The 16465-nt window shown below is 43.1% G+C and overlaps 1 protein-coding gene across 1 annotated transcript in view; it reads left to right on the top strand.

The window, feature by feature from the left end:
* The first annotated feature begins 6909 nt into the window (after positions 1-6909).
* LOC131877642 (cyclic AMP response element-binding protein A-like) overlaps positions 6910-16465 on the top strand; it is a 31292-nt gene continuing 21736 nt past the window's right edge. The window contains exon 1 of the mRNA XM_059223384.1: positions 6910-8015. Coding sequence (XP_059079367.1) covers positions 7926-8015 — 90 coding nt within the window. The 5' untranslated portion in view covers positions 6910-7925. The remainder of the gene's footprint in view (positions 8016-16465) is intronic.

Here is a 16465-nt window from a genome sequence, read left to right as displayed (position 1 = left end):
GCTCCAACTTACTAGTATGTTCAGCTTTTGAACAAGTATCAATTATGACAGCTGATAGAGGCAGCAAATACACGGTTTTATATGAAACGAATTGTTAGTGTATGCTTGCTTTACATTTAGCGGTGGCCATTTGATAGAAAATGCCTTTAATATACGGCTGGTGGACAGAATAAAGCTCCGTCAAGATATCCCCACATAACTAGTTTCATCGCACTCCCACACCTTGATAGGGATTGGGATTTCTATAACAAAATCAAGCGCCATTTAAAGAGGATTGATCGATTGGATTTTTTTTCCATCTCATTGAAGGCTCAGACTCTGTACTAGACATGTGAGCTATTCTGAACGTACGGCATGAATAGATTCACTTCAGACTAAATCAGTTGAGCCTGACATGTCGGAGAGTAAAGTGCAGGGTTTGGCCGAAAAGTAGCTGCAGATTTAAGCAATAAATAATTTTGCCAAAGTTGCATTTGATTAGTGAAAAGTAGAAGAAAAAAAATCTTGCTTATCTCGGAAACAGTACAGTTGAACAGTTGTTCCATATCCAGCCATTGTAAAGTCAATCGATCTTTTTGCGCAAAGAACCCTTCTAGTTTCATGGCAATAAGTTAAGACACTTCTAAAAATCTTCATTAGCCTCGGCACGAATTCAATTGAATCATTCAAAACATTGGAAAAAAACTGTCACTTGATGATAGTTGTGAACGAAAAACTTCTATTCCTTTGTTCTTTTGAAAAATACGTTGCTCATTTATCCCCAACCCTGTAATAGTAGAAAACAAGACGGGGCTCCGGGCTTGATCCATCCATCCAAAGAAGCAAGTACTGTATATGGCCTTGAACGAGCCATGACCCCTATGACAGTGCAAACTTGTCAAGAAACCTGAAATGTTGTTTCAGATGTAAACAACAAAGGAAGCCATGCATGCTTATTACCCTCCTCAGATTGTGAAAGGTGATGAACCACCAACTTCTGGAGATTCCGCTTACTTAGACGTTCAAAGCCGACGAGTTTCCACATTTGTTTACGCGGCTCCCGAGTATGTGGATGTTCATTTTCGTTGTCTTTAATCACACCTGTTACTTAACGAAAGGTAATGAAAGGAGCTAGCTCGAAAACAAGCCGCATTTCTACAGTACTATATATGCACAGCTCAGTTCTGACTGGTGCTTTCAAGAATCGTTTGGCAATCTCGATCGTATTGTGTACCTTTCAGCCCTCGAGCCCTGTAGGTGAACTAGTCATCTTTGGCTTCCTCCAACTATGTGCGTATATGCTATTGTACGTACATTCTTGGCCCCAATGAGCTGTTGTAGTTGGTTCGTCTAGACCTTGGGTTTGTCAATTTTTTGCGCACCATCGCGGTTCTCGAGCCCTCAGAATTAGCACAGTCATTCCCCTTCTCGAGATTGGACCGATTGCTCAGTGAAAGCATTGAAAAGCTTAGTACATACGTCCATTGGCCAGGTCAACTAATCTACATACTGTGGATTGCGTCTACTTTCTCTATTCCGAGAACTATCCATCGATGCAGAACTGGCATGCACTGTGTACATGGAGAGAAAGCGACCCTTGACAAAATGACTTACTTGATACTTCAACAAGCCGGGGCGGCGTATTTTGTTGGCTTATTATACCTTATGGGCTAATTTGAATGAGTTCAGCCACAAAACTGGAATAAATTTTATAAGGGATTATGGGAGCAGGGTTTGATAGCTCGTGACTGGATAGAAGATATCGATTCGAGTAATCATGGTTAGAGTACATTTCCCAATGTGAATTCCCCTTTCAAAGATTTTATGGAGTGCACCCCGAGAACAGTTGCGTTGTGAAAGTGTACTTCATAGGGTTTTCCCGGTTTGATTTGCCGTTTATACAAAACCTCAGCTGGTTCTCGTCATTGAACTCCTAATGTTAGGAGCAACTCGAGCAAATTGTTTCAAAACATCATTCGGAAATGGTAACAACTTCCTCAACCAAAAAAATGTAATGACCAAAACTGCGGCGAAAGAGGAGATATTGACGAGAGGACACTACATACGAGATATGTAAATTCGTGCATAGCGTATACTGAAAAACAAGTGAGGACCAAAGCCACAAGAATTGCTGCCATTGATTTAAAGAAATTCATAGGTTGTTATAAGAAAAAATGTAATCAACCTGAGCGATAGACACAACCACAGCGACTCGTAATATCGTATATGAGCTTGGGGTCTAGTACAGAATCAACGACAACAAAGACGTGTTGAATGTCACATCGACATGGATCCAGACTATGGAAACTGGTGAATCCGACAGGTAGTAAACTCATTTTTAAACATGACCATTCGCTTGTCCTATGACTGGTTCAGCGCGCTTTATGGTTTTGTTTCAACACCTTGAATATTTGCAAACGAATGAGATCGAATCATTGGGACTGCATTTACAATGAAGTCACATGCCCACATCAATCTGTACATATATTGTATATAGTATATTTCTGGGTCGGTGCGGTATGGGCCAATAACCTGACTACCTAGACCCTGAGATCCAACGATTGGATTGTGTTTGGTCATGCGTGTGGTATGGATCTATTTATGGGAAATATTCATGAAAACACGAATCAAAGGGAAGTCGAATTCTCGTTCGGATGCACCCTCAGAACAAAAAGATATTCATTGAAAGCGGAGATGTGGTTTCGAAAACGGCCAAATTGTGGATATCGCCTTTGGATTCTTCTTCGTGCTCCCAAGCCATTTTACAACCCACCTGAAGCTCTCCCACCGCTTACTTGGTTGCTTTGGCGACGGTCTACAATCTTAGGGCTAACTTGAAAAGGCTCATTGGAGGGTGGTGGTGGTTGTGAATCAAGAAGTGAATGAAGTGCACGAAGTGAGGCGGGATGGACAACAGCAGAGCAATAATAGTTTTTTTGGGGGGGAGAAGAAGCGCCTGTTCGTTATACATCCCGATCCCATGGCTTCACAAAAAGCAATCTGATTTGGGAAGTAGCAAGCGAGGCAAATTATCACACACCAATCGTTGCATAAACTCCAATACAGGTACAGACAATATCAGGCGGAAGTACTTAAATATCTCTTTCAATTCTATTTAGAAACTGCATTCTTCAACCCGCATCTTTTGGAATGTTCGAAACGGCATATATCCTAAAATCCCGTTTGGTTGTTTCTGCAATTTGTGTAGTTTTAGTACAACCTCTATCTACAATGGTGGAATTAAGTCCGATTGGAAATGGCGATGAAATCAAAGCTTTTTTGTCTCACCTATTAGAATGCAAGATTGTAAGACCATTTTAAGTGGCCATGTACCATTAATCTACTTGCACACTAATATATCTTAGGGTGACTAGTTTGGTATAATGCTACATGAAGAACTTTAGATACGACAGAGGGGAAAAAGATGTTACCACTGTGGTTTGTTCTTCCGTCATGTTTGCGTCGAGGGAAATGTTTCAACTAACTCTTGGATCTCCCAACAAGATCTTAAGACGGCTCTATCATTGGCATGGTAGTTAAACTACTGCAGCCACAGTAAAATGTACTTGTAAGGTACATGTAAGAAATGTTGGCTACTAACATCCAACAATGTTATATTTGAAGTCGAAGATTGGTCGTACAACTCGCATTCAGGATATGCCGTACATTAAGAAACGAGGGTTTCAACGGTTGAGATTGATGGTTGTTCACCTCAATGCGCACTGGCTTGTTCCAACAGAGGGTTGCATTAAGATAAGGAAAACCTACAGTTGGCATTTATGATTAACTTCAGAGCGAAGAGGTTGCTTCATGTTTTTTTTAAATCCCAAAATGGCTTTTGAGTTCTGTATTCGTATTGAATTTACGCTCTTTATATTTACCTTTGATTTAAATTGCCTTCTATCTTGATTTTTTAGCAAATAATTGGACTGATGAAGTCCTTGAAACTGAACTGATCTCAAAATTGAACATGGGATGAACCCATGATCGTCTGCTGTTTATCTTGGAATGGGCCAGAATGTTCCATGTGTTCCTTGTTGAGCGTTCTCCTGGTTAGCATATAATGCTTTGAAAAAACAGTGATCTTAGTTACGAGCTTGTCAGGTGACGCCAGGTAATCATGGACGTCAGTAATCACTGTAAATGAGCGGTAGAAGTAGAGTCGACAATTTAAGATCTCAATTAACCCAACTACCTGAAAATGTGGGCTTTTCCCGAAGTACCTGGCTGGCTCCATTTCAGTAGCAATATATTTTTCAATTTTCGACTCGATTGAACTTCGGAGTCAAAAGATATTTATGGCCCAGGTATCGTACAGAAACCGCGATTTGAGCGTGTTGGAGCCAATTCACTCCCTCCTCCTTTGTGTTTGTTCAGTGTACGATGCTTTAGCAATAAATAACTTGTGGGCTTCTGTTTGGGTTTTTCTTTTGTGGCAATAGACAGGACAGAAAGGCGATTGCACTTGGTTTCTTGAATGACGACACCAATGCTCATCATGACCGTCTACAATATACTCAATCCCATTCTATCTCCAAACTATGTGAACAGATAAAGAAAGTACCATTGGCTATTAGTTGTCCAACTCAATATTAGGTCTTGTTTTGAGGAGAACGAACCCTGAGCTTGATTTCAACTTGAATTCCATCTTGAATTCTTGGAGAGGTCTTCGAACTGGGATCATAACTCCGAGTGATCAAAGACGGAGATGTGTCGACGATGAAAACATATTTGCCCACACTTAATGAGAATGTGCAATGGGAAAAGTTCTACGAAGGAACTTTGAGTGATCCCTGGAAAAGTAATTGATCAGTAGCAACTTTTACCTGCACTTCAAGTAACTATCGACATGACCGAAGATGTCTTCGAAATTTGTTATCTATTGTTCGGAAAGAAAGTGGGGCTCAGTAAATTCTCAATGCTATTTCTTGGACACGCCTTGTCGTCTGAATAACAGAGGTCCGTCCATTTGCTAAATTACATGGAGCCTTTGTTTTTAAGGTGTACATTAAGCAAAGTACCAAAGAAGCCAGCAAGTGCTGCCACTTTATGTACGATACTTCCGAATCGCTTCATTTTTCCCTGGGAGAGCGATACTTTCCCATCAAGCGATTGTAGTAAGTACTAGCAAACCGAACTCCTCCAATCTGGCGACTTGGGGTAGAGCGGACGATTTCGTCAGACTACGCAGGGCGACATTGTGCCTTGGGTGCCATGAACCGGTACCTTTCAGAACCTGCCGACTGATTTCTAGCACCAAGTTGATGTCAGAGGCATGAATGAGTACATACAAGAATGACATGACGTCACCTTCCCGCAGTTGGTGTGTGTATATGTTCCGGAAAAATCTCCTTTCCTTCATACAGACAACCCTGCGAGAGAGAGAGAGAGAGAGAGAGAGGCGAGGAGAGAGGAGAGAGAGAGGGGGGGGATATAGAAATGAAATGGCTTGGACTGGTTGCGCTCCTTCATCTCTCTTCAATAAGGTTGAACTCACGCCAAAGTTTGACCACGATTTGGATGTCGGCTCCGGGAGCGTGGTCGTCGAGCAACGGTAGTGGTTGAGTTTCTTGTGGAACTTGATTGCGCATTCAGCTGCCGCCCCCATCCAATCCCTGTGTAAGACAGGGAGAGGAGAGGCCTTTCCTGACAAGTAGATCGAGAGGGCTTGAGGAATAATTTCGAGCGAGGCGGTGTGCCTCTAAGACGGCGACCAAGTGTTCTCTCGTTTTCGGGATGTTTGCGGCCGAACCGAAAGTCTGTCCGTCCGTTCGTCCGTCCGACTTGCATGAATGTGCGAACGACGGACGGACAACGGACGAACGGACCAACTGATTTCGAAGGGTACCACCCTCCCTGTTTGACTGATCATAAAGGGAAGGCAACTGCCAAACACAAGAAGGGCTGCCACTTGTAGAACCCACCACCACTGCCGCCATCACCACAACACCACCTGTTGAATGGGAGTCGAGGAAATCCATTCCATGATAGTTTGACGTTGAGGGGATCTTTCCGTGCTTCCCAAATTTCTGATTGGACATGAAAGCACAGAACAGCTCGCTTCATTTGACAATTGGTAAATTGAAAACGTGTCTCTTTAAGGTTGAATGCGAAATCCGAAATGATCGATTCTCCCAGGACTCATAGACTCTATTTTGAAGTCAACATCTGTTTTCAGGAACTAACCCCAATGCTGAAATCCTTTTGCGATGCTTTTTAAGAAAAAAAGAGAAGTACTAAAGCCCTTTGGACGTGTTGAATAGCCTTGAAATTGCCCTTCTGAGAGGGAGAAAAAAGCACTGAATATAATTATCTCCTACTACAGGAATCTCATCTTTCGGTGGTACTCTCCTAGTTCCTGATAGCAGAATGGAATCCAGAACGGGACCTTCCAATTGCACATTGGCGGTCCTGCTAGACCTCGCTGTAAAGCATGAGGAAGAGGGCTCTTTAAAGCCGTGCTTCTACGCCCTCTTGATCCCTTCACTAACAATGGCCATCGAGAGGGCTCAGGGTTGCGGAGTACTTCCAAAGCAGAAAATGGAGGAAGCAGTGGGCTGAGGCCTTCACAGATCTTTGCTCCGTTTCACCACCTTCTCTCCTTCTCTTCTTCTGATCATCATCGTCGTCAAGTTCGAGGCCTTCGTCATTGAGTGCATGCTCGTCGTCGCCGTTGACGTCCTCGAGCTCCAGCAGGCACACCACGAGCACCTCCAATACGACCAGCACTCCCTTTCTTGGTAGTCAGCTTGATGAACAGTCTGGGTGTTCTTAAATGTATGGACGTACGGTACGTACGTAGGCAAGAGCACGGGAGACCAGGGGGAGAAGGAAAACGAGGAGGTGGAGGTGGAGAACGAGGAACGAGGACGATGAGGATGAGGAGGAGAGGGCGGCTTCGCTCGCTGCGCTCGAAGCACCAAAAGGTCTGTCAGTCAGTCTTTAGTTGAGTCTAGCATCCCCCAATGTCAAGACATCCGTGCACGTGAAAAGAGAAGAGCAAAAAAAAGTTACCGGCTGTTTTGGAATGCATGTCGCTTCAGTGGTAGACACAACAATTTCACCTTCACCAGTGCCAATTCTGTTGAATTCGACCAAGGAGCACAAGTATTCGAGCAAGATCCGAAGTATTGGCTGGCAATTGGCCAACCATTAGCATCCACCCAATCTAGAAATCCAGCCGGCAAGCTTGGATGGAGTCAAGCCGATAACCGGACTTTGAACCTCCCGATTGTCCGCATTCCCTGGATTCGTTCTTGGCTACTATCTCGGTTCACAACCCCCATTACGAGAGCAGGGTGTCTCGTTACTTACCCCACCCCCTCTCATCATCCACCCTCTTGTGTTTGCCGAGAGTCCAGCTTTTTGGACCACGGGATTCTCCTCTCCATCTTGAAGTGCAACAGGTTGCCGTGACTGTTGTTGCTCTTCGTTGCCGTTATTGACGTTCCCTGAAGTGATTTTCTTCCCTTGCCGGACAATTGGGAAGAAAACTGCTCGTTTGTGGTGTAACCGGTGTAAGGCAACAAATCCTCGAGGATTATTACCTTTTACTCACTGGACACCACATACTAGGTACATACAGACTCATACACATCCACACATATAGTATACCTACACGGTCGGTCCTCACTTGTTGCGAGAGTTGCTTGCACCCGAATGCCGAGGGCCAATTCTCTCTGACTAGTCGTTGTCGTGGTCCTCCTCCTCCTCCTCCTCTTCGTGTTCTTCTCCCTCCGCCATCTCTACCAAACCACCGCTACCACCATATTTCTGGCATTTTTGTTGGCTGATATTTTTGGCTGATAATAGTTTCCGAGAGGCTTCAGTGAGATCGTTGGACAGAATATTTGAACTGTCAGTTGTGCCGACTTGCGACTTGCTGAAAATCTTCCGAGACCAAGAGAGTCCTGTGCAACCTCGTTTGGTGTGATCTACTCTCGACCATGAGTGAGTTGGAGGATATCAACCGTACGCTGTACGACATTGACGCCCGGTCCTTACTCGACGTTTGGGATCATGTCATGGATGCAGAGGTAAGCCCTTGTCAAGAGCTTTTTTCCAAGGGTTGGAGTTGTTTCCCCATTAAATCGGGTCACTGCAAATTTCGCCCGGTAGCTTTTACCAACACAAAGAATCCCATGACGTTTTCAACTGGAAGGAATACCACTCAATCCTTTTCACCATCAGAATTGGCCTTTTTAAAAGGTTTCTTTCAGCTTTGAATCCTTTTCATATCTACATCAAGTCGTCTCTCTGAATTCAGATCTGACGTACTAGTTATTCACCATCTTTTTTTGTTTGCCCTGCAAGGTACATGATCAAAGGCATCAGGACCCCGAGAGGAATCTCAGACCTGTTGTACTCTACTACTTATGCCGCTTGAGCTGAAATTTTCAATCGGGGGCTTTTGATCATTGCTGCACCGGTCAAGATCGCCCTGAAGGATGGCTTGAAAGCAATTCAAAAAATGCAAATCTTCGCCCATAAAATTACTTTCCGATTCATATTGAAATGGACTGTAAAAAGGAGCTGTTTCATTGGCAAATACTATTACAGCAATGGCTTTGTTTTGTGCATCTGGAATGCCTTGGGAAAAGCATGTTCAGTCCATTTTTCAACGAAACGGAAAGGGCCAATTTGTTTGCTTAAAGTGGGTACCACCCCATCCATTATGATCACACGACATTAGTTTCGAGAAAGGATGACATTTACCTAAAAGAGACAAAAGTGGAGCAATTGCATTGAGAAATTTAGCACTAACCCTTTTACCTGGTTCGATTCTCAATTTCATCCGTGTCATTGCATTAACCATAGAGATGTTATCACCTAGAGAGAGGCAATCTGACGTCAACAGAAAAATCGAAATTCGAACCATTTTCAAAAGTGAAAAGTGGCTCGGAAAACAATTTAGTTGTTGTTTTTTGCCTTAAACGTTTTCAATCTAGGCTCAATATTTGCTTCCCATGCGTACGCACCCAAAGCTAACTATAGATAGATATCTTGATGACAAGAAATCATTGCACCACATTGATCCAAGAAAAAACGAGACTAATGTAGCCTCATTTGTCACCCCAGCCAGCGGCTATTCGTTCTCTCAAGCTAGACAATGGTCCCTCTATGGTCAGAATTGCATCGGATTTGTGTGTGCAGACAGACGGCCATGACGCAATGCTTCTGGCCAAGAGGCTCCAATGCATTGAACGTCATGTTCTGGTAGTCTCGTCCATCCAGGCTCTTTTACCACTCCCCTCCCTGGTCATGAATTGGGCCAAAGCCCCGTTCATTTTGGCGGATTCAGAGTGTGCTGAGAGCGGAGATCCCAAAAGTTCCCTTCCTTGCCAAAGAAGTCGCTCTGTTTTTCTGGAGCATCGCAAATGATATGCGTGCAATACAACAACGGGCCGTTGAGGAAAAGGTTAAAGGATTCTTAATGCGAAGCGACGACAGTTTTGCTCCTTGTTACGGGTAGTACACGGAGGTTGAAATTGGCCTTCAACTCCAAGTCGATCAGCTTCCTTCTTAACATTTCAAAGAACAAGATGATGGGAGAATGGCGACGTGATCTTTTGTTCAGTACCACTTTATGTGCACACCACCAATTGCATGCTTATATTTGCGCACATAGCTACGTACGTTGTTCCCTACGTGTAGGTTCGTTTGAAGCATGCATGTTGCATCTTCAGTTACTTTACTTGGATGATTTTTTTTTTATCTGTCGTGGTTGAGATGTCAGATTTGAGCCACTTAAAATGATTGATACATAAATAGAGATATGCACCTCAGAAAGAAGACAACCGCCCTTCTTCAAGCTTCATTGTCTTTTTATGAGCGACCACATTGCAAAAAATCAAGTCTGAGAGACTTGGCCATTTAAGGCAGGTAAGAGCTTGTCAAACTGGCTGGGAATTGATGGATAATATTCTGAAAGGACCTTCAAGTGTCCTTTGTTTAGTCAACACTCCCTTTAAAAGTCGTATGTAAACAATCTTCACTAAGCACAATAAGGCAAGGCTGTCAAGGTCATCGCATGATGCCTTTTGATATCAGCTTTTCTGAAGAATTGTATGATTTAAGATTTTTTTCAGGACAGATTGAATAATAAACGCCTGATTCTACGAACACATGTCTACATAGGCGTCTAGATGGAGCCGTGGACTACTTGAGAGGCTCTTATCGAAAAATGTGTCTTCCCAGGTTAAAGAATGGACAAATATCTATCATACTATGATTATGATGTTATGTAAGGGTCTGAACAATCTAAATTTTACAAAATTTACAAAAAATTAAATTAAATTAGTGCTTTCATTTTTCACCTTTCACAATTAAGACATCTTTTATCCTTTCATGGCTGATTGAAACAAGCTCGATCAATTAAGTAACATGTCAGAGCTCCATTTTACCTCATTGTCATTTGACATTCGACATTTCAGTCCCTCGTCTTAATCCTTCATAACGTGACAAGATGACGAACGGCTGTCTCTTTGCCTACTTTCGGGCTCGTTTCATTTAACACAGCTTTTTCTTCTTCACCTGTAATGAAGCAATGTCTTGTTCGTTTTTTTTCTTTAATGAACATTTTATGAACATTGACCTGAAACACTCGAGGCCACTTGGAAACAACTTTGACAATGACTCGACGACTTCTTGTCAAGCAATATGCGATGAAGACATAGAGAGAAAGAGAGTCCTCATGACGAGCCCCAAGATTTCGCTTGAACAAGTTGTCTTCGCAGATTGACGTCAGACGACCCAACCAAAAGAGGCCAACTGGCCGAGTGATTAAGTGGCCAAGCAAGCAAGCAAATTAACAAGATAGATTGTGAGGACCGTATTTGCCTTTGCAAGTGACCCATTCACCTCTTTAAACCTTCGATGGGTTCGTCAAGATGTCAATACTCTAATTCTTTTAGAGTTAATGCTATCTTATTGACTCTCTTTCCTTGATGTCATGTCAAACAGGATTATCAATTTCGTGTAATTGTCCACCCTCATCCCTGTCAAAATCCTCGACTGATCTATCCACAGTTACATACGCCGATCCTTCTCTACGTACTAGTTGTACACTAGGTACCCCAAGCCAGCTTCTTATACTGTACTTAAACCTTAGCTATGAATGCATGAGTATGTCCGTGTAGTTTTATGAAACTATTGGCAGGTCAATGCGATTTTAAATCTCGAGTTCAAAATATAGGGTACGCGACGAGACATACCTAATTGCAGGGTGCCAGTCTGCGGTTAGTCACGAAGGAGAAGTCATAACGTTTTTAAAGCCCCACTTAATTTTAAATTCGTAGGTCAGCCATGCCTGCAGACTTGGATGGTCCAATCAAGCCTTCAGGATTCCATTATCTCGAAAAACAAACGTTCTGGCTTGAACTTTACCCAAAGCAAATAAAGATACAAATGAGGAAGTTAGGTGCCCTCTACCACTAAAATGGTTCATATCGCCGCAAACCCTATCCTGAAAGTTTTATTACCGAACTCAATTGTGTGCTAGATCTCACCCCACTCGTAATGATTTCTTCTGAGAAATGGTCAATGGAATGAGGCAACCGATCCTCCAACCTACCCTCGTTTCTACCTATCTCCCCGTGATTTGACAGCCCGAAAAGAAAGATGGCTATCACCCACCTAGTCACCTATGTAGTGATGAATACCTGGGCTGGCTCCGTCTCCGGGTCATGTTTCTCACTTTGTTGTAAAAAAGATCCCTTGGAATTTGCTTGGGTTTTCCTCATTCCGGCTAGTCCACATGCATGTACCCTGTGCTGGCTTTAGGGTGGAATTGTGTTAAAAAACCTTGAAAGTCTGAAGTCTCGTCTGTTTGTGCTGATGTGGTGGCCATGCGGCGGCCCAAACTCGCCCGAAAAATGACCGATCACCATCGAGATTGGGATTGTGCTCTGGGCTTTCATGGCTCACTAAGCATGCAAATGTGAATTAATTCTATCTTATCTGGATGCCATGCCAAATAGCCGGTTAAAGGGGCCAGGTTTGCGGAAATTCCCAGTCCATCTAAAAGTGCATGTCAGGTGTGTTTGGACGCCTCTGGTCACCGAACAGACATACAGTATACCTGTCCATTATGTAGAATGCATAAAACATGATCCATGTCGTCTGGAAATAACTTGTGTACCACCTAAACTGGTAGTATATCATACGTTTTTCTTATTTTCCGTGTCCCTTCAGGTTTGAATAGCCCAAGGTAATTGGTCTAGGTGCTTTTGACGATCCGATGAATTGATGATGTGGACGCAGTCTCAGGTCTGACTCTGAAAATAAATCCCCGGTTTTGGGTGCAAAAGTCCGTGCATTAATCTGGCCCAAAGAATCAGATGTCATTGAGAAACTTGGTTCACATTTTTCTTGAGTAGTCACCAGGACAGGTGAAATGGAGTTTAGAGCGAGTTTGGGGATTGAAGCGAAATCCTTTGACAAAGGGAAACCCCAATTTAGGATGACATGCTCGTTAGGCTTTTCCATAGGTTATTCTGGTCTGACCCAGCTCCGCGTCGAGGTCATCGAAAGATGCGTCTAGATTTCTGTACCCATATGCATGTAAGGGTCTTTTGGTCATCCAGGAAAACCTATTCATCGGAGATTCGGAATCTTGGTGAACCTGTCCCAATAAAGTACTCCAAAATCTTTGTCGCTGTCCTGTCATTGGCATCGGAATCATCCGAAAAAAGGAAGAAAAAAAAGATCCGCTTTGCACTTGCCGTTGAGCTGTTAATCATGATAGATGATTAGTGCAGTATGTAGCAAAGCCAAAGCCAAAGTCAAAGCCAACAACCACAGTTCTACTCTCATTCGTCTCATCGTCTCCAGCGACAAAGACAGAGGGTGCTCTGTGTTTGAATTTCGAGATGCGCCTCAAGTGGCCAGGATCGTGCATTTGCCATTCAATCAGGCCCATGAATGCCAATTAAGTCAGCTGACAGACCATGCAAAGTCTATTTTGTTGGAATTTTCATGTCCTAAATACGTTTTCTCTCCAACACATTTGTTCGCTTCACTATTTCTCCATAACTCGGGAGGAACATTTGGGAACAGCCTTTTCATAGTGAGGGGCTCACACAGGCCACCTTTCACCACGTGTTCTTTACGTATTATCTAAGAAGACGGCATGGAATCAAACTGAATGAGTGAGATCGAGAGGATCCGGTTGATGCGAGCTAACTGAATGCATACAGACAACTAACAATACTACTTCAAAAGCTTCATCCATGCAACAGAAGCAATAGCGGCAGCATCACTGCACCTATGTACATCTAAATATCCCACCAACGCAAGGTCTCTAAAAAGAATGCTCGAGGTTAGGTAAGATGGAGGCAAAGAGGACGAGGGGTTCCTAGAAAATACAAATGCATTAGTACAAGTGCTCGTTAACCCTCACACATCTTTCTTACACACAATATAGACGGAATTGATAGATTCACCCCAGAGCGACAAACACTATGTTTGTTTTTCCAATCTCTCTCACATAAGGTTAAAATGAATTCGGTAATTTTTCCGTGTTTCGTACATTTCGAAATGAATATAGTCATCCGTGAGGTGAAATAGTACTTGTGATAATACACCTCGGGAATAATCAAAAATCTGAGAGGCAGCGAATTTGGAGCGGTGTCGTCATTTCAAACGTTTTGGCAGCCTCTCACATTATGAAGATAGTATTCAGAAGCAATCTAAGATTTTCGTGACCCTGCATACACGGGTTGGTCTGTCGTCATTAGAGAAGTGCCGTATTTTTTAAGCCACCAAATCCACTTACATTTGCATGCACTCCAGGAGATCGATTTCCACTCGATTTTCTGGCTTTTTTTCACAGCTTGGTTTTCAACCGAATAGGATAGCATTCTGGCTTGCCTTCGGTCTGTTTATCCTTACATTTACGAAAAATATGTAAGATTAAGAAAACTTTGTTTCAAAAGGAATGCACGAATCTACATATAGTACTATGAAAGAAACCAGGAATTAGATCACACACGTGAACCGAGAACCACGCTGACATAATGACCAAGGATCATCATCTGTATGGAGCGAAAGGTCGTGTTGAATTCATAATCATAACTCGAAATCCAATTGGAAGGCTTCATTGAATTTGACTTTAGGGGCTTCACGAGAGAAAAAGCCAGGGAACATTTTTCCTTCTTGTACGAGGTCATGACGGAGACTCATCGTAGCGACAGCTGAATTTATAGCCCAAGAAAAAAATGACTGTCTGGAAATTTCGTGTCGATAAAAAGAGATGTGCGACGGGTCGCTTTTTTATATTGATGCTATATCTAGGAGCTATCATTTAACCCAAGGTCGAAGATTGACGAAGCACTTTGGTACGCCAAATAGTTAAACCTTAATGTTGGCTCACTCCATAGTACATGAAATAACAAGTCGATTTTTTAAGTTCGTGTTTTTGACCTTCAAGGGTAGTTTCAAGTGGGCATTTTTTTAATCTAGAAAAGTGTCGTCTTTTTCTTAGTAGGTAGAAAAAGGCAGAAGATCATTTCCCGTCGTCTTTTTCTTAGTAGGTAGAAAAAGGCAGAAGATCATTTCCCTCGTAAGCTGTTGCTCATTGTGAAAATCAGTTTCGTAAACTAATGTCAACCCAGTGAGGTTGAGAATAGCCCGCTCTCCATTTTTAACTTCTGGTCCATTCTCTGCAGTTGTGCAATGGTTTTAGTGATCGTACTAGAAGGGACTTGTCTTGCTCGCTCTTCCTCTGAGTATTCGTTCTTCACCTGAATTCAGCCTTGCATGATCTCCGAGAATCACGTTTTAGTAGAGAAGAAATTTATTCATATGAGCCCCCCCGTCAATATCGTGTAGGAATGATACTCGTTTCCAGACACAAACACGCACACACACACACCCGCATATTTGTGGGATTGAAAATGATCTGACAAATGGTCAACATTCAGATCGTTTGTATTGTCAATGATATCGACTTCCAAGTGGAGTTGTCATTAAGTCAATGCCAGTGTGGCATTCCTCCATTCCACCACAGACATGGCTTGGAGACGTGCTTCATAAAATCGAATTCGAAGCAGCCCTCTCAGTGATTACTGCCTGCACTCACTCGGATGTACTAGTATACATAGTGGTGAATCAACCACGGCCTACCCTCGAGATGAACTCACGATTCGAAGTGAATCGTCCTCTCATTGTCAAGGAAATAGCCGGGTTGAAATGGTGGGAAACTACTATCATTAAGCTATAAGGAAAAATGGAATGATTCGAGTGGTGAGGATGGCCTCCAGGAGACGACTAATTATCTGCCCGAATTGGGACTCATTGAGACTCGTCATGAACGGCAAGCAACGCCCCATCTTGCGTTGTTAGTCTGCACTGTGGACTGGATCTGATCTTCCTCAAAGTGCCCCAAAACCATTCCTCCTTCTCCATCCCCTCGGGTTTCCTCCGACCGTCCGGCCCTCCGTCCGTCCGTTCATTGTGGTGCTGTAAAACGGTTGTCAGTTGGGCTTGGTAACAACAAGATGCTGAGAAACCAACGCGTAAACAATCATTTTTGCCTTGTTTACCTTATCAGTGTCCTCGGTTGTGGTAACATGAAGATTTTAATCAGGATCAGGGTGACATTGGTACTGGTGGAGGAAGAGATTCCAAACTTGCCATCCTCGAGACATAGATCAATGTTTGCCCAGCGTCCTGTCAAAACTAATGCTGCGGCCCTAGGAAATGTCAAAATAGACCAAGAAGCTTGAGCAAGTAAAATTATGATTTCTGTGCATAACCGGTTTTATGTTTTTTTTTTTTATATTGAAGTGAAATCCAGATTAAGATCAGGTATCAAGCAGCATTCATCAATCGACCCAAATTTAAAAACGCGTCGATAACCCCGTTAGCAGTATACAGAAAAGATACTTCCAAATGATGTGAAACCTCGGGGGCTAAGGAAATTAAGTCTAAAACCAGATACGCTCCCCCTCCCCATGCCTCCCAATACCGTCATCCATGCCGGACGTTCTGTGAACCACTATAAATCACTCTGGGCTTAAGCCTCTTTCTTTTTGATCTATTTTATGGTTGAGTAGTGTGTGTATATGTGTGTGAGAGTGTGAGTGTGTGAGAGAGAGAGGGAAAGAAAGAGAGAGAATGTGTGTGTGTATGTACGTACTTATGTGACCGCACTGATGGTTCTCCGAGATATCCCGAATGAGAAGTTCAAGCCCAATCAGCAGAGCTTGCGGGAATCAGAGAGCAACTTCAACAGGCTTGAACGAGGTCAATTCAGGTTTTCAGAATTAAAAGGTCTTGGTACATTCTCAGTTCCGATTTTTGGACTGCATCTCACGTCTACCTTTTTTTCATCTTGAGGAGCCTCTCAGTCCGAGTTGCTCTCGACAGAGGCCAGGCAAAAATTATTCATGCGTTTCAACGTGCACTGCACTAACCTCCTAAAGACGGTGATTCCCAAAGAAGTTTCGTCAACGTGAAATGAATTGGAAAACGTCAGAGACCAAAA

Source organism: Tigriopus californicus, chromosome 3, assembly GCF_007210705.1.
Source record: "Tigriopus californicus strain San Diego chromosome 3, Tcal_SD_v2.1, whole genome shotgun sequence".
Classification (NCBI taxonomy): domain Eukaryota; kingdom Metazoa; phylum Arthropoda; class Copepoda; order Harpacticoida; family Harpacticidae; genus Tigriopus; species Tigriopus californicus.
Note: the sequence above shows the minus strand (reverse complement) of the source record. Positions and strands in the feature narration are given on the sequence as shown.